Source organism: Megascapheus bottae, chromosome 25, assembly GCF_031878675.1.
Source record: "Megascapheus bottae isolate mThoBot1 chromosome 25, mThoBot2.hap1, whole genome shotgun sequence".
Classification (NCBI taxonomy): domain Eukaryota; kingdom Metazoa; phylum Chordata; class Mammalia; order Rodentia; family Geomyidae; genus Megascapheus; species Megascapheus bottae.
In genome coordinates, this window is record NC_143533.1 from 8,213,438 (window position 1) to 8,233,919 (window position 20,482).

General features: G+C 44.6%; 1 protein-coding gene across 4 annotated transcripts in view; it reads right to left on the reverse strand.

Annotated features, from left to right (window-relative positions):
• Dis3l (DIS3 like exosome 3'-5' exoribonuclease) overlaps nt 1-20,482 on the reverse strand; it is a 30,906-nt gene that overhangs the window by 850 nt on the left and 9,574 nt on the right. For 3 of the 4 annotated variants that reach the window (XM_090358149.1, XM_090358148.1, XM_090358150.1), the window contains exons 5-15: nt 18,128-18,304; nt 17,308-17,386; nt 16,749-16,928; nt 15,288-15,457; nt 13,373-13,534; nt 9,788-10,035; nt 8,937-9,029; nt 5,261-5,794; nt 3,862-4,016; nt 3,588-3,766; nt 971-1,116 (exon numbers count right to left, since the gene is read on the reverse strand). In XM_090358149.1, coding sequence (XP_090214275.1) covers nt 971-1,116; nt 3,588-3,766; nt 3,862-4,016; nt 5,261-5,794; nt 8,937-9,029; nt 9,788-10,035; nt 13,373-13,534; nt 15,288-15,457; nt 16,749-16,928; nt 17,308-17,386; nt 18,128-18,304 — 2,123 coding nt within the window. The remainder of the gene's footprint in view (nt 1-970; nt 1,117-3,587; nt 3,767-3,861; nt 4,017-5,260; nt 5,795-8,936; nt 9,030-9,787; nt 10,036-13,372; nt 13,535-15,287; nt 15,458-16,748; nt 16,929-17,307; nt 17,387-18,127; nt 18,305-20,482) is intronic. The other variant, XM_090358152.1, reaches the window with a different exon arrangement.

Consider the following 20,482-nt stretch of genomic DNA (forward strand, 5'->3'; position numbering starts at 1 on the left):
TGAAATGCAATCCATAGATCACAATCTTTTGCGTAGCTAGGATTACAGGTATGAGCCATCAGCACATATTTCATTTTCTAAGACATTTTGGAGCAGACAATATCGGATAGGTAAGTTCCTACAAAAATCGACTTAATCGTAACACATTGTACAATTTACATGTTTATTTGTGCCAGTCCTAGGACTTGAACTCAGAACCTGGGCACTGTCTCTGAGTTTTTTTTGCTCAAGGCTAGTGCTCTACTATTTTGAGCCATAGCTCCATCCACTTCCAGGTGTGTGTGCGTGTGCGTGTGCGTGTGCGTGTGTGTGTGTGTGTGTGTGTGTGTGTGTGTGTGTGTGTGTGTGTGTGTGTGTACGTACGCGCATGCGCATTTGTGTTTATAGAAAGTCTCATGGATTTTCCTGTCCATGCTGGCTTTTAACCAGGATCATCTCTCAGCCTCCTGAGTAGCTAGGATTATTGGCATGACGTATATTGACCAACAGCTATACAATATATATTTAGAGTTCAGTTGCTTCCTTCATTTCATAATTGTGCATTCAACCATATATTACATTGTATACATACAGTAAGTTTGCAATTGTTTATATTACATATACATCTAATTCTTACTTTATGCTGGGATCCACTCAAAGAATCTTAGTTAAACAGATAAGTGCTCAACTACTGAGCAACACTGTCAGACCTAAAGAAATAGCATTTTTGGGGGGCGGGGGTAGACTTGGGTCTTGAACTCAGGACCTGAGCCTGTCTGTGCTCAAGGCTAGCACTCTACCACTTGAGCCCCAGCACCACTTGCAGTTTTTTCTGTTTGTGTGGTACTGAAGAATCAAACCCAGGACTTCATGAATGCTAAGCATGCATTCTACCACCAAGCTACGCCCAGCCAAGAAATATCTTAATGATACCAAATGTATTACGTTGCACTTTTCTTCCTAGGTAACTGCTGCGTTCACTGTAACATACCTTGGAATAAACACAAGCACGCCATTTGTTCGAATGGAGTAAATAACCCCGTCGGCTATGCAGCGCTCCTCTGTGTCAGGGTCTTTGTCTTTGAAGTACATGCACTGGAAGAGCTCAGTGGACTGCTTCTGAGAGTGCTGGGCTGCCTGAAAAGAAGCACAGCCCTGCACGCTCAGTCTTTCTGACCTGGGAGGAAGCTGAAGCAGTGACTTTGGAATCAGCGACCCAGTTGGGCACCAGTGGCACTCTCCTGTCATCCTAGCTACTCAGACTGAGATCTGAGAGGATCATTGTTTGAAGCCAGCCCAGGCAGGCTACCAGTTAATTACCAAAAATGACAGAAGTGCAGCCGTGGCTCAAGTGATTGGAAAGCTTGCTCTGAGCAAAAAAAAAAAACAGCCAAGTGAAAGTGTAAGGCCCTGACTTCAAGCCCCTAGTACTGGCACAAAAAATACACATGGAGGGCCATGAGTTTGGCCTAGTGGTAGAGTGCCTAGCATGCACGAAGCCCTGGGTTCAATTCCTTGGTACCACATACACAGAAAAAATCGAAACTGGTGCTGTGGCTCAAGTGTTAGAGCACTTGCCTTAAGAAAGCTAAAGGACCATGCACAGGTCCTGAGTTCAAGCCCCAGGACTAGCAAAAACAAAAACATGCCAAGTCTACAGTGAAATAGGATTAAATCAACTTTTGTGGGAACCTAATCATCCAGTATTATCTCTTCAAAAATGTCTTAGAAAGCCAGTGGCTCACGCCTGTAATTCTAGCTACTCAGGAGGTTGAGATCTGAGAATCAAGGTTCAAAGCCAGCCCTGGCACAAAAGGACCTGAGACTCTTATCTACAATGAACCTCTAGAAAGTGGGAAGTGGGGCTTGGCTCAAGGGTAGGGTGGTAGCCTTGAGCTGTAGAGCTCAGGGACGGTGCCCAGGCCCAGAGGTAGGGCAGTAACCTTGAACTGAAGAGCTCAGGGACAACACCCAGGCACACAGTTCAAGCCCCAGGGGAAAAAAAAAGTCTTATAGCCAGCCAAAGCCAGAAGTGGAGCTGTGGCTCAAGTGGTAGAGCACTAGCCTTGAGCAAAAGAACCTCAGGGACCTAGTTCAAGCTCAAGGACTGGCACACACATCAAAGTCTTAGAAAATGAAATATATACATTTTTTTGAGGTATTGGTACTAGGATTTGACCTCAAGTCTTCATGCTTCCTACGCAGGTGCTCTACCTCTTGAGCCATTCCACCCATCCCTCAAGGTTCTGGATTTTATGGGGTGTGTGTGTGTGTGTGTGTGTGTGTGTGTGTGTATGTGTGCATGCACACCTGTATTTCTGTTCTGGGGCTTGAAGTCATGGACTAGGCACCGAATCTGAGTTTTTGTTTTGTTTTGGTGGTTCATGGGGCTTGAACTCTGGACCTGGGTGCTGTCCCCAAGCTCTTCAGCTCAAGGCTACTGTCCTACCCACGAGCCACAGTCTCATTTCCTGTTTTCTAGTGCCTGGGCTGGCTTTGAACCTCGATCCTCAGATCTCAGCCTCCCAAGTAAGTAGAATTACAGGCGTGAGCCACTGTGCCCCGCGTGTGGCTTGTATCTGAGTTTTTTTTTTTTTTTTTTTTTTTTTGGCCAGTCCTGGCCTGAGCACTGTCCTTGGACTTTCTCAAGGCTAGAACTCTACCACTTGAGCCTCAGCACCAATTCCAGCTTTTTCTATATATGTGGTACCAAGGAATCGAACCCGGGTCTTCGTACTTGCTAGGCAAGCACTTTAACCACTAGGCCAAGTTCCTGGCCCTATCTGAGTTTTTATGCTTAAGACTAAGTGCTCTACCACTTGAGTTACAGCTTCACTTTGGCTTTTTTTGGTGGTTAACTAGAAATAAGATTCTCACAGACTTTCCTGCCTAGACTGGCTTCAAACCACGATCCTCAGATCTCAGCCTCCTGAGTAGCCAGGAATGAAGGAATGAGCCACTGGTACTTGGCTAGGATTAGTTATTTTTGAGGGTCTCACTGTATGCCAAGATTGGCCTGGGCTACTGTTCTATTTGTGCTGCACTGTGAGATGGAGACTCTTAAACTCAATCCCTGGCTCTCAGCCTCCCAAGCAGAAAATTCATTCTTTACACGATTAAACTTTCTAGAGGCCAAAAACTTGGGATATGGTCACTTGATGTGCAAACAAAGCATCACACTTGTCCCACTTTTCAAGCTTGTTGCATCAAAATCTTGGGAGAGGAAATGGATGAATATTTGTGACCAAGGACAAACAGGGTCATTGATCTCAGAATTCTGTCTGTGCACACAAGACTCAGGAATTCAGGCCCTAATATGAAACGTGAGTAAAAATGTGTACACTCAACAGAACTCTGTAGTGAACCAGGGGGTCTCTAGCTATCCAGAGGCTGAGACCTGAGGACCAAGGTTCAAAGGCCTCTGATCTCCAATTCATTAGCAAAGAAGCTAGAAATAGAGACAGAGCTCAAATGGTAGGTTGCCACTGGTGAGTGGAAAATGCCAGATGTGAGCACAAGGCCCCGAGTTCAAGCTCTGGTACTGGCACACACACACAAAAAAAAGTCACAGAGTTAGTAGATCTGAAAAACATAACATTCCTTCTTACTCGGTTTCTGTTGTTGATATGTCTGCACAATTCCTCCAGATCTTTGTTGCTGAACAACTTTTCTTTAATTTCTTCTTTCTTGTCTTTAGAAATGGCTGCCATCAGTAGCCGGTGTACAATCATATCGGAATATCTTCTTATGGGAGAAGTAAAATGGGTGTATTTATCTAAGGCAAGACCTTTAAAAAGAAAACAAACCATGGGAATTAAAACATAAAATACTTCTGAATCTTCCTGCTCAGACTCAGGGACACAGAGGAAGTGCCTCAGTCACCGTAATGGTGGAAGTCTTCTTCAGCGCAGGAGCCAGTGGAGAAGTACAGAGCGTTGGACATAGCCTGGGTAGCCATAGAACGCAGTAGCTTGTTCACGATTGGGTCATTGGGGTCATCTGCCTTATCCAGAGAGTCAGCCAGTGTTTTATTGGACCTGATCAAGAACACAAAAACCCTTCTGTAGGCTCCAGTTCCCATGGATTCTTCACTCACTGCTTTGACTACGTACATCTCTCTCTGGTGAGATTTGTTTTGGATACATTTAGGAAGCAATGCTTTCCTACTGTGGAAATGTTAAGGTTTAAACAAAGGGTGAGAATTTAAATCTCTTGAGCAACGTGCTGATTAATACTAAGTTAAAAGTGCTTGCTACTCTGAATTTGTTTTTGTTTCTGTTGGTGGTAGGGCTTGAACTCAGGACCTTGGGTGCTGTCCCTAAGCTCTTTTGATCAAGACCAGTGCTCTACCACTTTCAGCCACAGAGTCTCATGGGGATCTGGGAATATGGCTGAGTGGTGGAGTGCTTGCCTAGCATGCATGAAGCCCTGGGTTTTATCTTTCCATACCATATAAACAGAAAAAGCTAGAAATGACGCTGTGGCTCAAGTGGTAGAGTGCTAGCTTTGCACAAAAGAAGCTCATGGACTCAGGGACAGTGCCCAGGCCCTGAGTTCAAGCCCCAGGACTTGCAAAAAACAAAGACTCTCATGAACTTTCCTACCTGAATAGCCAGAATTACAGGCATGAGCCACTGGCTCATGCCGTTTTTTTTGTTTTCCCCCAGTCCTAGGGCTTGAATTCAGGGCCTGAGCACTGTCCTTGAATTTTCTCACGGCTAGAGTTCTACCACTTGAGCCACAGCACCACTTCCGGCTTTCTCTGTGTATGTGGTACCGAGGAATTGAATCCAAGGCTTCGTGCACTGTAGATAAGCACTTTACCACTAGGCTACGCTCCTGGCCTGGCTCTTCTTTTTTAATATCAAGAGTTATTACCGTATGTCAGTGGCTCACTCCCAGGAGAAAGCTGAAGACAGAGGTTCAAATCAGCCCAAGCAAAAACGTCTCAAATATCTCCAATTAATTAGCAAAAATGCTGAACTAGAGGCATGACTCAAGTAGTAGAGTGTCAGCTCTGAGTAAATAAGCCAAGCTCGAGCACAAAACAAAAATAACCATAAAGGTCAGAGACTGGTAGCTCCTTCCTGTAATCCTAGCTAGTCAGGAGGCTGAAATGTTAGGATCATGGTTTGAAGCCAGCCTGGGTAGGAAAGAGTGTGAGATTCATATCTAATACGGTATGAAAATCACCCGAAGTGCAGCTGTGGCTCAAGTGGTCGAATCCCAGCCTTGACCCTAAAAGCTCAGGGACAGCACCCAGCCCAGTATGGAGAACTACCTAGTGTCTATGAGGAAGCCTTTTGCCTGAGCACAATCCCGGAGCTCGGTGAAGAACTCCTGGCGGGGAGGCGGGTGCTGGCGCAGCAGGGCCTGCTGAGGAAAACTCTCCCAGATCTTCTTGGCCACCCAGTGGTTGGCAAGGATCATGCATTCGGCCACCGTCTCGTGGACCTCCAGAGGCTGCCTGGGAATGAGGTCATGAATGTTCTTTCTTTCATCCAGCTGTACTCGAACTTCTACCCCTTCCAGTTCCAAGGCGCCACAGCCATCTCGCTTGGCTCGGATGTGGCGAGCTATGTCGGTCAGTTTGCCGATGGCCCACACTAACTCCTGCAGTCGGGTTTGTCTGCTCTTCTCATCCAAGTCTTTGAATTCTGGAATCTCATTGATGTTGTTGAAATTTCCATCCAGGAGTTCCTGGGCCGCTTCATAGAACAGTTTGTAAGCGGATCGGATAATGGTACGGCCATACCATACTTTCTTGATCTCGTAGGAGGTTTTATCCAGTTCCCACAGGACACTTACTGCATACCTGCAAAATCAGGAACATTGGCCTCACTGTTTAGTTCTACTTTTCAAATAAATGGAGCTTAATAATGAAAGTAATGTGAAACCAGGTACCTGCGGCTCGTGTCTGTAATCCTAGATACTAAGAAGCCCGAGATCCAGTTTGAAGGCAGACTGGGCAGAAAAGTTCATGAGACTTTTATTATTTATTTATTTATTTATTTATTTTTTGCTGGTCCCCAGGCTTAAACTCAGAGCCTGAGCCTTGTCCCTGAGCTTTGAGGCTCATGACTAGTACTCAATCACTTGAGCCGTAGCTTTACTTCTGGCTTTTTGATGGTTAATTAGAGATCAGATTCTCACAGAGTTTTCTGCCTAGGACAGCTTCAAAACGTGAATGTCAGACCTCAGCAGCCTGCGTAGCTAGGATCACAGGCGTGAGCCATTTGGGCCTGGCTCCATGAGATTCTTTTTTCTTTTTTTTTCTTTCTTTCTTTCTTTTCCCTCCCCAGATGTGGAGCTTGAACTCTGGGCCTGGGCATTGTCCATGAGTTCTTCAGCTTAAGGCCAGCGCTCACCACTGTTGAGCCACAGCGATACTTCCAAAATTCTGGTGGTTAATTGGAGATTAGAGTCTCACAGACTTTCGTGCCCAGGCTGGCTTTGAACCCTAATTCTCGGATCTCAGACTCCTGAACATACTATTTTTTTGGGGGGGGGACAACTAGGAGAGAGGGAGGGAAGGGATGACACTGTCCTCCCCCCCAAAAAAAAGTACTCTTCACCTGACTTACAAAACTACAACCCCTTATACATCACTTTTTATAATAACAACAACAAAAATTAACAAAGGTAGACTAGGGTCTGATTAGCTCTGCACAAATCTGAAGTCAGTTTATATTGATTACTGCCTTACAGTTCTTTTTTTCTTTCTCCCACTTGGTTGTGGGACTTGAACTCTGGGCCTGGGTGCTGTCCCTGAGCTTTTGTGCTCAAGGCTAGCACTCTACCCCTTGAGCCACAGCTCCACTTCTGGTTTTCTGGTGGTTAACTGAAGGCAATAGTCTCATACACTTTCCTGCCCAGGGCTGGCTTTGAACCATGATTCTCACATCTCGGTCTCCTAAGTAGCTAGGATTACAGGTGTGAGCCACCAGCATTCGGCCAGTTCTCTGTTCTGATAGTCAAGTCTAGGCTTTAAGGGCCGGGAGTTTGGCCTAGTGGTAGAGTGCTTACCTAGCATGCATGAAGACCCAGGTTCAATTCCTCAGTACCACATACATAGAAAACCTGGAAGTGGTGCTGTGGCTCAAGTGGTAGAGCGCTAGCCTTGAGAAAGCTCAAGGACAGTGCTCCAGCCCTGAGCTCAAGCCCAGGACAGGCAAAAAAAAAAAAAAAGTTGAGCCTTTAAAATCCTACAGGATGACAGTAAGCTACAAGAGTCTTGATGACAAGAGCAAAAGTTCATTTAGCAAAGACCCATTCTGCTACCAAAACCTACTTATAAGCTAGGCACTGGTGACTCAAGCCTATAATCTCAACTACTCTGAATGCAGAGATCTGAAGGTTGCAGTTGTGAGTCAGGGCAAGAAGATCAGTGAGACTCTTATCTCCAGTTAAACACCAACTCAGAGGTGGAAGGGTAGCTTAGATGGTAGAGTGCTAGCCTTGAGTGAAATAGCTAAGGGGCAGTGCCCAGGCCCTGAGTTCAATCCCCAGTGGAGGGAGGTGTGCGCACACGCTCGTACATGCACATACGCATGCACATGCACACACACACACAACACAACTCATGTTCTCAAACCCTAATTTTCCAGTATGTAAAAAGCCCTTGCGTTAAATGAGTAATTGATCAGAAGCCCAAATGACAAGTGGGCAAGGGATATGAAGTAGTTCATGGAAACAAAAACGTTGTACTCCTCCTATAGTAGGAAAAATGCAAATGATAAGCAAGCTGCCACTTGTCATCCGTCTTGTTGGCAAGGCCTGGGGGAAGCCAGCGTTCTGAGGAAATATAATGAGTGTGACCTCTGTGGAGGGCAGCTTAATTCTAGCCATCCGAACACAAACGCAAGAGTCCTGCACACCAATTCCACTCCTAGTTCTCCTTCAGATGTTTTAAAATGTGAGTTAGGTTCAAAGTAAGGTGGCACAGCTTTGTTCCTAATGGTAAAAGACTGGAAGCTATCCAAATTTCCAAAAACAAACTACTGTTACTAAAGTAGAATGATCTTGTGGCTACATTGTTACTTTAAAAAAGGGGAAGGTAAGATAACAACCAGGGCTCCTGCCTGACATCTTAGCTGGTCAGGAGGCTGAGATCCGAGAACTGTGGTTCAAAACCAACCCAGAAAGAAAAGTGTGTCAGACTCTTGTCTTGGATTAACCATCAAGTACCCAACAGAATTCTAGAAGTGGAACTGGGCTCAAGTAGTAGAACAGTTAGTAATTATACAATAAGAATAAGCAAATAAATAAGTAGGCAAGCAAGCAAAGCAGGGCAGGAACCGATGGCTCATATATCTGTAATCCTAACTACTCAGGAGGCTGAGATTTGAGGATTAAAGTTCGAAGCTGGCCCAAGCCAAAATGTCTGTGAGACACCTTTTTCTCCCTTCTACTCCCTGGGGCTTGAACCCAGGTCCTGGACACTGTCCCTGAGCTTCTTTTGCTCAAGGCTAGCACTCTACCACTTGAGCCACAGTGCCACTTCTGGCCTTTTCTATTTTATATGGGACTGAGGAATAGAACCCAGAACTTCATGCATGCTAGGCAAGCACTCTACCACTAAGCCACATTCCCAACCCTGTGAGACTCTTATGTGCAATTAACCAGCAGAAAGCCAGAAGTGGCACTGTGGCAAAAGTGGTAGAGTGCTAGCTTTGAACAAGAAAGTCAAGTGAGAGCAGAAGGGCAGAAGGACATAAGCTCAAGCTCTAGTACTGGGATGATAAAGAGAAAGAAAGAAAAGGAAGGAAAGAAAGGAAGGTGGAGAGGGGGAGGGAGGGAGAGAAATCAGGTTGCCTAAAAATAAGCAAGGCGAGGGAGGAATGGAGAAGCTAGAAGAGTCGCAGTGAGAGGCACTGGCTAGAGTTTAGGGAAAATGAGAGACAAACAGGAAGCCTTCAGAAGGGCCAAGTGAAGATAAAGGAAAAGACTCAACTCACCTATCCACGCCTCCCAGGAGGGAGCACAAGTCCGAGCTAAGGACCGGGGGTAGCATGTCATAGCGCCGATCTGCTAGGTAGTAGGTGGTGGCCCTGTGAATGAGACGGGGTTGGTGACTGACCTCGGGCAGACTGCAGCAGAAGCTGCTGACTGTGGTGCTGGAGGAGGTAAATGGCCTAGACCCCAGTGTGGGTCCCCAAGGCGCAGGCTCTTCATAAACCACAGCAGACTGCCTCATAAAACCTTCCCCTGGGCCCACTTTCTGAGTGAGACTGCTTTGGGCTCAGTACTCTTCCACTGATGGGAGAGAGGAAAGGACAAGGGACACGAAGCTTGCAAAACTGGAGCATCATGATGCAGTATTTATATAAAAGCAGAATACTCCAACCTATTTCAATTTTGTTATTAAAAAACCAAAACAAATAAAACAGTATATCAAAGCTGGGTGCCAGAGTCTCGTACCTGTCACCCTAGCTACTCAGGAGGCTGAGATCTGAGGATCTCTGTTCAAAGCCAACCCCAACAGAAAAATCCATGAGACTCTCTCCTTCCCTCCCCCTCTCCTCTCTGGCTAATCCTGGGGCTTGAACTCAGGGCCTGGGCTCTGTCCTTGAGCTTTCTCAAGGCTAGTGTTCTACCACTTGAGCCATAGCACCACTTTCGGATTTTTCTGTATATGCGATAACGAGGAATCAAACCCAGGGCTTCGTGCATGCTAGGCAAGCACTCTACCACTAGGTCACATTCCCAGTCCAGGATGTGGCTTTCTGGATAGCATAAACAGGAATCTTTGAACAGAGATATAAACTCAGTCACATTTGGCCCCAGGACTGATTCCTGTCAGCGGTACCTTGTCCTGGCTTCCACGTCTGTGTAAGAATTGGCTGCCACAAAATGGGTCACATCTGCAATGTGGACCCCCAGCTGCAGGTTGCCATTACGTAATGTTCTCACGGACAGGGCATCATCCACGTCCTCACAGCCTTTGGGGTCAATGCTGAACACGAGGTGCGTTGTCCTCAAGTCCTTCCGTCTTTTTTCTTCTTCAGGACTCACCTTCCAGGGATTTTCTGGAGAGTTCACTGGCATCTCACACATCTGCGTAGAGCCAAGCAGTCAGCCATGATCACTCATCCCCAAGAACTTCCTGCGTGCACTTATTTTGGTTATCTTCAGATCAATCATGATTTACTAAGGGTTTCAGGCACTGAGCTAGGCTCTGGAAAGTCAGGAGTCAATAAAAGAGACACATTTCTTTTGTGGCAATGGGGTTTGAACTCAGGGCCAACTAGAAACATAGCTACTCAACTAATTGAGTCATGTCTCTATTTATGAGAAGGGGTCTTGCTAACGTTTTGTTTGGGCTATCCTGTAACCCCAATCCCTCCTCCTGAGTAGCTGGGATTTTAGCTGAAAAAAAAAAAAAAACATAAAAGACACTTTTTTTTTTTGGTGCCAGTCCTTGGGTTTGAACTCAGAGCTTGGGAGCATCTTTGTGTTCAAGCTACTTCAAACTTTGGCTTCAAACTGTGATCCTTAGCTCTATCTCCTGAGTAGCTACGATTACAGGCAGGAACTGCCAGCATCCAACTCAGGAAAGACACGCTTGAAGGTCTCTATTGTATAATGGAAGTGTGCTATGACTTCCACCAGTCCCCTGGGTTGTGGGGGTCACAGGAAGAATGATGGGGGGCTTGTGGGAGTACAAAGTGTACCCTGTTTTCAAAGATCTAGCTACTTAAATGCAGTGGAGCTCATCATTCAAGTCAAGTCCTGAAAAAGTCAACATGTCCCAAATAATAAAAGCTTATTCATTAAAGATAATTTACCCAGGAGAGTCCAGGGCATAGCTCTCCATTAGCTTCTATTTAAATCATCCATTTATAATTCAATAGGCCTAAAGGGAAGGGAAAATTCTAGTCCTGTGAAGGATAGTTCCTACTTTATTTTAACATTTTCACTAAGAGCTGCCAAACAAATCAACAAATAATTTCTGGAGACTAAGGTTAAACATCAAAATTTAATAGTATAAAATATTCTAAAACATTTCCCTACTACAGTGCCTGTTTTACCCAAAGTTATCATGAAAATAACAACATACATGTACACACTACTGATGGTAATATAGATTGGTGCACTGCCTTCTGGAGACCCATCTGTCTATAACAAAAACTACTTTATAGGCCTGTAATCTTAGCTACTCAGGAGGCTGAGATCTGAAGATCGCAGTTCAAAGTCAGCCTAAACTGACAAATTTGAGAGGCTCTTATCTCCAATTAACCAGCAAATAGTGGAAAGTGAAGGTGTGGCTTAAGTGATAGAGTGCCAGCCTTGAGCAGAAATAGCCAAGTAAGTGCTCAAGGCCATGAGTTCAAGTCCTAACACCCACCACTGCCCCTAGAAAGCTATATATATATATATATATATATATATATATATATATATATATATATATATATATAGCTTTTGACTTGCTAATATCACTTTAAATCTTACATTCCAAGGGAAAGATCAAAAAGGACAAAAAAAAAGAGCAATACAGCATTTAAAAAAATAATACTGAAAAATTAAACAACCCAAATGTCCAACAACTGAGAAATGTTTAGGCAAAGTGGGGTATGCTAATTTCTGCCATTCATTATAACTACTAAAAATAAGAAGGCTATGCCAATACACAGGAATAATTTTAAACCAAAGAGGCAGAAAACAAGCACGTATGATAAATGCAGCCATGTGAAAATAATAAAACAAGATTTATGAAGATCTGAAAAGATCAGAAAATGGTGGAAATAACTTGTGTTTTATGTTCATTGGATTTTTGCTTTCTGTAAAGGTTACTAAACTAGTTTGATAATGAACATGAGTTTCTTATCCATGGGTGAGTGATGTACAGATTCAAGAATCTGTTCACCTCTTCTTTGACAGTCCTGGAGCTTGAACTCAGGGTCTCGGCACTGTCCTTGAGCTTTCTCAAGGATAGTGTTCTACCACTTGAGCCAAAGCACTTCTTCCGGCTTTTTCTATGTATGTGGTACCAAGGAATCAAACCCGGGGCTTTGCGCATGGTAGGCAAGCACTCCACTACTAGTCCACATTCCTGGCACCTCCCCTCATCTTTCTGCAGCCTTTTGAGCTATTCTGGTTAAGGAACAGAGCTCAGTTGAGCCTCAACCTAAGTGCCCTCCATGGCTAGATAGTAACACATTATTTTTAAGCACAGTTGGAAAATATCACAATTTGAAAGCTGTGGAGATTTTACCAGACTAATTTTATACTTGAAGTTGACTTCAGCCTGATCTGAATTCAAAAGAAAGAGAAGATGAGCAAGGGCTGGTGACTTGTCCCTGAAATCCTAGCTACTCGGGACAGATCTGAGGATCATGGTTTGAAGTCAGCCTGAGCAGGATAATCAGATGAGATTCTTACGTCTAATTAACCACCAAAAGCCTGGAAGTGGAGGTGTAGTTCAAAGGGTAGAGTGCCAGCCTTGAGCAGAATACACTAAGCAAGAGTCTGAGGCTCTGACATTAACTCTCACAAAAGAAAAAAAAATTAAATGTCTAATGTCTCTATATTTCTTTTTACTGTATTTGTGATTTTTTTGGATCAGTTGTGGGGCTTCAACTTGGGCCTGAATGCTGTCCTTGAGCTCTTTTGCTCAGGCTGGCACTCTACTCCTTTGTGCCACAGTGCCACTTTCGATTCTCTGGTGGTTAATTGGAGATTAAAAAAAAAAGGAGGGAAATGGGGACCAAGACATGAAAAAGGGTATCAATGTTTGTGAAGTAATGAACCTTCTATCTGGTTAATATAATGTAACCCTTCTATTAATTATAATAAAAATTATATGAAAAAAAGTCTCATTGAGTGCTGGGAGTTGGCCTAGTGGTAGAGTGCTTGCCTAACATGCACGAAGACGCGGGTTTGATTCCTTGGTACCACATACATAGAAAAAGCCAGAAGTGGTAGTGTGGCTCAAGTGGTAGAGCGCTAACCTTAGTAAGCCCAAGGATGATGCTCAGGCCCTGAGTTCAAGCCCCGGGACTGGCCAAAAATAAAATAAAAACGTCTCATGGACTGTTCTGCCCCAGCTAGCTTTGAACCACAATCCTCAGATTGCAGCCTCCTGAATAGCTAGGATTACAGGCATGCGCAACTAGGGCCTGGCTTGTGTTTGTAATTTATACTATGGATGGGGACTATTATTGAACTATAAAGGTTACTGTCAATCTGTGATTTGTATTTTAAATTTACAAGCATCATCTAATGTGATATACCAATTTTTATAAGTGACATTTAACTGACAACTCATTAAAATATTTTACATTGGGAAAAAGAGATCTTTCATTTTTCTCTGGCTTTAGATAGTACATATTGATTGGCATATAGTATTTACAAATGTCTGTCCCTAGACCAAAGCCTCTTACAATCTGACCTGAGCCTCGGAAAAGGGAACAACGGAAATGTTGTTTTCCACCAAGATGGTTGCAATCTCCCCTTCCAGATCGCCAATCCTTCCTAAAACACGCACAAAATGTCCATTTGGATACACGGAGGTTGATTCCCAGGAATCAATGCGAACAACCACCCTGAAGTCCTGCAGAGAAAGAAAAGACATACCAAAGCCAGTAAGGAAGCGGGAAAAACAGCTCTGGGTTCCAAAGAAAGGGGTCCTTTAACCCAGCGAGTGGCATGGGTGCTTTATTGATGATTGACTGTGGGTTGTGGAGCTTCAATTCTGGGCCTGGGTACTGTTCCTGAGCTCTTCAGCTCCAGGCTAGCATTCTACCACTCTGAGCTTCAGTGCCACTTGTGGTTTTCTGGTGGTTAACTGGAGAAAAGAGTCTCATGGACTTCATACTTGAGCTGCTTTGAATCTCAATCCTCAGATCTCAGCCTCCAGAGACCCTAGGCTTACAGGCATGAGCCACAGGCACCCAGATGGGTGCTTTATTTTACTCTTTGGCTTTTGCCTTCCTGTTGTACTCAACTGCCAGATGGTATCCAATGCTTTGAAAAGAGGCAATCACTGAAGTGGGCTGGAAATTTTTGTTTGTTAAAGCCAACTGTGAAACATTTAACACTTGCCATACCAGAAAAAAACACAATTACACATGACCCAAATTAACTTTTAAAACAATAGGCTCAATTTTTAGTATACAGGAGTTACTTTCTGATATCTTTTTTGTTCTAGTACTACTGCTTGTACTGCAAGTCTAAGCACTGTCCCTTAGCTTTCTTCACTCAACAATGGCACTCTACCACTAGATTCACACCTCCACTTCTGTTTGTTTGCAGGTTTAATTGGAGTTAAGAATCTCTTGAACTTGTCTGCCTAGTCTGGCTTCCACCTTGGATTCTCAGGTCTTAGCCTCCTGAATAGACAGAACTACAGGCATGAGTCACCAGTGCCTGGGTCAAGTAAAGGTTAATTTCTAAGTTCCTTGTTTCTGTCTTCTTTCCAGTCTTATATTCTTTTTTTTTTTTTTTTTTTTTTTTTTTGCCATTCCTGGGGCTTGAACTCAGGGCCTGGGCACTGGGTGCTCAAGGCTAGCACTCTACTACGTCAGCCACAGTGCCACTTTCGGCTTTTTCTGAGTATGGGGCACTAAGGAATCGAACCCAGGGCTCTGTGCATGCTAGGCAAGCACTCCACCACTAGGCCACACTCCCAGCCCTCCAGTGCTATATTCCTTTATGGATAATCGATTTGGTGCAGTAGCACTCCATCATCCCTGTAAGCAGAGCGATGGGATTTCTCTATCACTTGCTGAAGAAAGCTTGCTAGTGCTGGCAAAGGGTATCTACTGAAAGTTTCTAGATTGGACAGCTGCTTAATATATGGCTACTCAGTCTGTCCTACAAAGCTCTTTCTAGGACAAGTTCTCTCTGGCCTTCATTTATTAACAATGGACTACTTAATAGATAGTTCGAACATATTTAGAATTTTTAAAAAGCAGTATCTCCGACTGCCAGATGCTATCAGTAATTTATTTCTTCTTATGCAAAAGAGTAAATGGTGCTTCCTGGTTCTGTTCAGGAGTGGGTATAGCTGGGTGCTGGTGGCTCATGCTTGTAATCCTAGCTACTCAGGAGGCTGAGATCTGAAGACCGAGGTTCAAAGCCAGCCCGGGGAAGGAAAGTCTATGAGATTCTTATCTCCAATTAACCACCAGAAAACTGGAAGTGGCTCTGTGGCTCAAGTAGTAGATCGATGGCTCTGAGCTAAAGAGCTCAGGGATAGTGCTCAGGCCCAGAGTTCAAGCCCCAGGACTGACAAAAAAAAGGAAAAAAGCAAAAATGTGGAGGTAGAGGCAGACCTAGAATAGTAGGGCTGCAACACCAGTTACCTGCAGGGCTCCTGCTTGTTGAGTACTAATCCGGATTTTGGGAATTCTGTAATCCCAGGGTGTAACTAAAACCTTCTGAGCATTTTTGCCCTGAGATTGAATTTCTTCTTTGGATGGAAATGTCACCACATAATCCCGCCAGTTCTTCTGAAGAATGCCCACCACTCGGCCTTTGAGAAGACAAAACAGAGGAAAACATGATGCTACCAACTATTTAAAACAGACTCAGCAAGAAGCGGGAGTACACACGCACGCGCGCGCACACACACGCACGCACACACACACACACACACACACACACACACCTACCGACTCCCATTATTTTTAAGCATGTCCACACAAGTTAAAAGGTGTTAAATATTCTCCTTCTTATTATTTGGAAGATGTCTAATTTTCTTTCTTTTTACTTTCTTTTGGGGGAGCAGGGATAGTATTGGGGCTTAACTTTCAGCCTCACATTATTGCTTAGTTTTTGTTGTTGTTGGTCCTGGGACTTGAACTCAGGGTCTGGGCATTGACTCTGAGCTTTGTTTCCTCAAAACTCACTGCTCTACCACTTGAAGCCACAGTTCTACTTTCAGTTTTTGAGTGGTTAATTGGAGATTAGAGTCTCAGGAACTTTCCTGCCTGGTCTAGATCTTCTTGAATCTGATCCTCAGATCTCAGCTTCCTGAGTAGCTAGGACTGCCAGCATAATCCATGGGGCACCAAGCTTGCTTAGCTTTTCTGCTCAAGGCTGGTGCTCTACCACTTGAACCACACCTTTATTTCCAACTTTTTACAGGGGTATTGACGAAGGTAAGAGTCTCTAGGACTTGTTTACCCAGGCTTGCTTTGGGTAAAGCCAGATCTCAGGAGCCTGAGTAGCTAGGATTACAGGCATCAGCCTTCAGTGCTTGTTTAATACGTATTTTTTAAGACTGTGTTTCAGGGCTAGGCTGCCCTGGAATTTTCATTCTCCTGCCTTGTCCTCCTGTATGCTGGAACTACAGATGCGTACCACCAGACCCAAGAAGAGTAGATATGAGTAGAGACGAGCAGATAGAAGAACAGACAAGTAATACATATGTAAATGTGCTTCATTTAACCAGTCCACAATCTACATACATTTTTCTATTTTTGAGGACATAAAGAAAAGGCAGAACTGAGTGCCGGATGTGTATGTTTATAATCCTAGCTGCTCAGAAGACTGAGATCTGAGCAGTGAGGTCTGAAGCCAACCCAGGTAAACGTTTCTGTGACTCTGCTCTCCAACTAAACACCACAAGTAGAGCTGTGGCTCCAGTGGTAGGTGCTAAGCTTGAGTGGAAAGCCTCAAGGATAGCATCCGGGTCCTGAGTTCAAGCCCTGACACCAATACAAATAAAGGGGAAAAAAAAAAGGCCAGCATGGCACTTCTGGCTGGCTGGGCGGGAGAGAGTAGCTGGAAATGAAGGCTGGCACGCTGTCCCCGGGGCTCACCTGTGGGCATGGGCTCACTGGGGGACTCTCCCGAGGCCTTGTCCTCACTGTCGTTCTCACACAGCGCGGCAGTCCTGCCTTTCCATTCCCGTGTGGGGAGCAGTTCCACGGCCACCAAGTCGCCATGGATGGCGCGGTTCCGAGCCTTGAGGCCATGCACGAGGATGTCGCTGGCTAAACCTGGGGTACGGACAGCACAGAGAGGCTCATGAAGCCAGGAGGGGGCATGGGAAGTCCAAGTGGCACTCACTCCTGCGGCCAAGCCTCTCCTCTCAAGGGGGAGATTGAACTGGTGGTGTTCTGCTAGGTTAGGTGAAAAAACAGTTCCGCCATGCCATACACCCTTCACAACAAGCCCTATGACTGACCAAAAAAAGTAAAATGAAATCACAAATTATAGATTCAAACCTAGGGGAAGTACCCCGCGCCCCACAAATGCAATGTCCGTGTGAACACATGCATGGCACAGGTGGCAAGGTGACATGACCTTTCATCTTTTCATTGTGTAAGAGCAGAACAGATAAGTGGTGTGGAAATTCCCAATGTGGTTATACTGAACCTGAATCTTTACAGCTGGCTCCTTGAAGTCGAACAAAAGCTTCTATTTGTGCTCTATGTTTATTGACGTTCAGAGTTCCCTAAAATTATAATTTAAAAAAAATCAGTGTTTTTGGTGGGGTAACCAGGGAGGTAGGAATGGAAAAACAGAGGGTAACAACTTATGTTGGTCATGGGACTTGAACTGTGGGCTGGGCACTGTCCCTGAGCTCTTCAGCTCAAGCTACCACCCTACTCCTCAGCTCCACTTCCAGTTTTCTAGTGGGTAATTGGAGAGAAAGAGTCTCAGGATCTTTAGTGGTTTGAAGCCAGCCTGGGCAGGGAACTCTATGAGACTCTTATCTACAATTAAGCGCCACGCCACCACCCCCCCCCCCAAAAAAAAAAACCCCACAGTAGAGCTGCAGCTCAAGTGGTGGCGCACTAGCCTTAAGTAAAAAAGCTCAGGGACAGAACCCAATACTTGAGTTCAAGCCAAAAGATCTGGCATTCATGCACGCACCCAAGCATGCGCACACATATAAAGAAAGGTAACAAAAATAAAATACACTTTTAGAAAGGACTTCAGTGTGGCATCTTCAAACCCACAGCTAAGAGCTGTAGAAGGAGGCTACCAGGTCACCTTAAAAGCCTGGACAGGTTCATTCACCTTGTGCATTGCCTTCTGGTATTAACTCGTGGGCCAATGGGGAAAGGAAGGGAGGACAGGGAAAGGGAGGGGAGGGAGGTAGAAGAGGGGAGAAGAGGCAAGAGGGAGAGGGAAAGGAGGGAAGGGAGAGGACGAACACTGCCTGGTTCTGAACGGCTCAAGTCACCCTTACCTGGACATAGCATCCAGATTTGACTCCTGCTTCCAGGACCTCAGGGGGCAGATGTTCGGGGTACTCCTTTCCATGGCTCTCCTGATTCTCACTCTCTTTCTCCCGACGAGATTGAAGGATGGAGTCACAGAGCTCATGGGCAGCTTTTAAATCAGGCCAAAAATCATCGAGGTAATTCTGCATTTCATAAAGGAACAGAGAGACACAGATGGAAGTCAGACATTCTCCACTGTAGCACAACCACAGAACTCTTGTCAAGTGAGTGCCACCTCAGCTCTGCATCCCTGAGTCTCCTTTCAACCAAGTGTGGGAGTTCAACAGTCTGGGAGCAAGCTCATGATCCACTTCCAGGTTCTCAGCACTGTGTGTGTGTGTGTGTGTGTGTGTGCGCACGTGTGTGCACGCGCGTCCATCATGGAGTTTGATCTCAGAGTCTGGAACTGTCCCTGAGCTCTTTCTGCTCAAGGAGAGCACTCTACCACTTTCAGTCATGTCTCTACTTCAAGTTTTCTGGTGGTTAATTGGAACAATGTTTATTTCTTTCCTCCAACTAACTTTACAACTCCTCATCTGAATTTTACATTTTTTTTTTCCTTGCTGTCATTCATCCATCTCAATGGGGCCCTTGGTCATACCGTTTGTTAAAGAAACATTATCCAAAATAAAAACTTCCTACAATACTGGATTACCAAGAAAAGTCATTTTCACCCAAAGTAGAAAAATGTAATTTTAGTCAACTGTCCTCTGCAGGAACAAGACATGATGTATTGCAACAGAAAAACCTAGTGACACTGCCATTAATTTCTAGCGCCTCTGGAATTCTGTGGCATGCCAGAACACTTTTTTTTTTTTTTAAAGAGCAGAGCCAAGAAAATTCTATTGGCAGATCTTTAGCAACACATGCACAGGAGAGTCCTTAGGGAATCTACAATTCAAAATCCAACAAGATTTTCTGAAAGTGACAGGAGCCATAGAGAGTCTCACCCTGGTTTCTACATCAGAAAATGAAATCAAACAGTAGAATGTGATTGACCAGACAGACAGACCACTTGAGACCAAATAACTACTGACAGCTTCACAGTCATCTGTCCTCTCAAAGACATTTGGACAGCAGATTCAGGTCTTTATAACAGCCTGAAGAATCTGGCACTACAGCCAGGTGCTGGTAACTCATGCCTATAATCCTAGCTACTCAGGTGGCTGAAATCTGAGGATCACAATTTGAAGCCAGCCTGAGCAGGAAAGTTCATGAGACTCTTCTCTCCAATGAATCACCAAGAAAGCCAAAATGAAGCTCTGGCTCAAGCAGTAGAGGGCTAGCCTGGAGAAAATAAAAGCTCAGGGACAGCCAGGCCCTGGTGGCTCATGCCTGTAATCCTAGCTACTCAGGAGGCTGAGATCTGAGGATCAAGGTTCAAAGCCAGCCTGGGCACAAAAGGACCTGAGACTCTTTTTTTTCCCCTTGTAATTAATAGAAGGGTTACAGGTATATTCTCCAGATAGAAGGTGCATTACTTCACAAACATTGATACCCCTTCTCATGTTTTTGTTCCCGTTTCCCTTCCCCCTCCTCCTCCCCTCATCTTGTTTTGTCCCCTTCCCTATCCTATCTCAAATAAACAAATAAACATATATACAATATACCAGATAACAAGGTAAGATTGTAACAATATGAGAAGGGACAACAAAAGAGATGAAAAATGCCATGGTACATGAAGAACAACAATCACACATTATATAATGTGTTTCCATACCCTGGAGGTCCTTCCATTTAGCCTCATCCTATATGGCCTTTCTATCTAGGTTTTGAACTATTGTAATCCTCTGCTAGGAGACTCCAAGATTTGTACTAATTATTACAAATGAGGGAAATCATTGAGCCTATGTTCCTTTTAGTCTGGCTTACTTCACTTAATATGATTTTTTCCAAGTCTTTTCATTTCCTTACAAATGGGGCAATAGGACCTGAGACTTGTATATCCAATTAACCTCTAGGAAACCAAAAGTGGAATTGAGGCTCAAGGGGTAGGGCAGTGGTCTTGAGCTAAAGAGCTCAGGGGCAGCGCCCAGGCTGAGTTCAAGACCCATGACCTACAAAAAAAAAAAAAAAAGGAAAGAAAAGAAAGAAAAAGAAAACAGCAAGTGGCACTGTGGTTCAAAGTGGTAGAGCCCTAGCCTAAGGCAAAAAGAGAAAGAGCTCAGGGCAGCAACCAGGCCTTGAATTCAAGCCCCCAGTTCTGGCACAAAACAAAAATACTAGGCATCAATGACTCACTCATGCCTCCATTGCCAACTATTCAGGAGGTTGAGATCTGAGGATTAAGGTTTGAAGACAGCCCAGGGACAAAAACTATA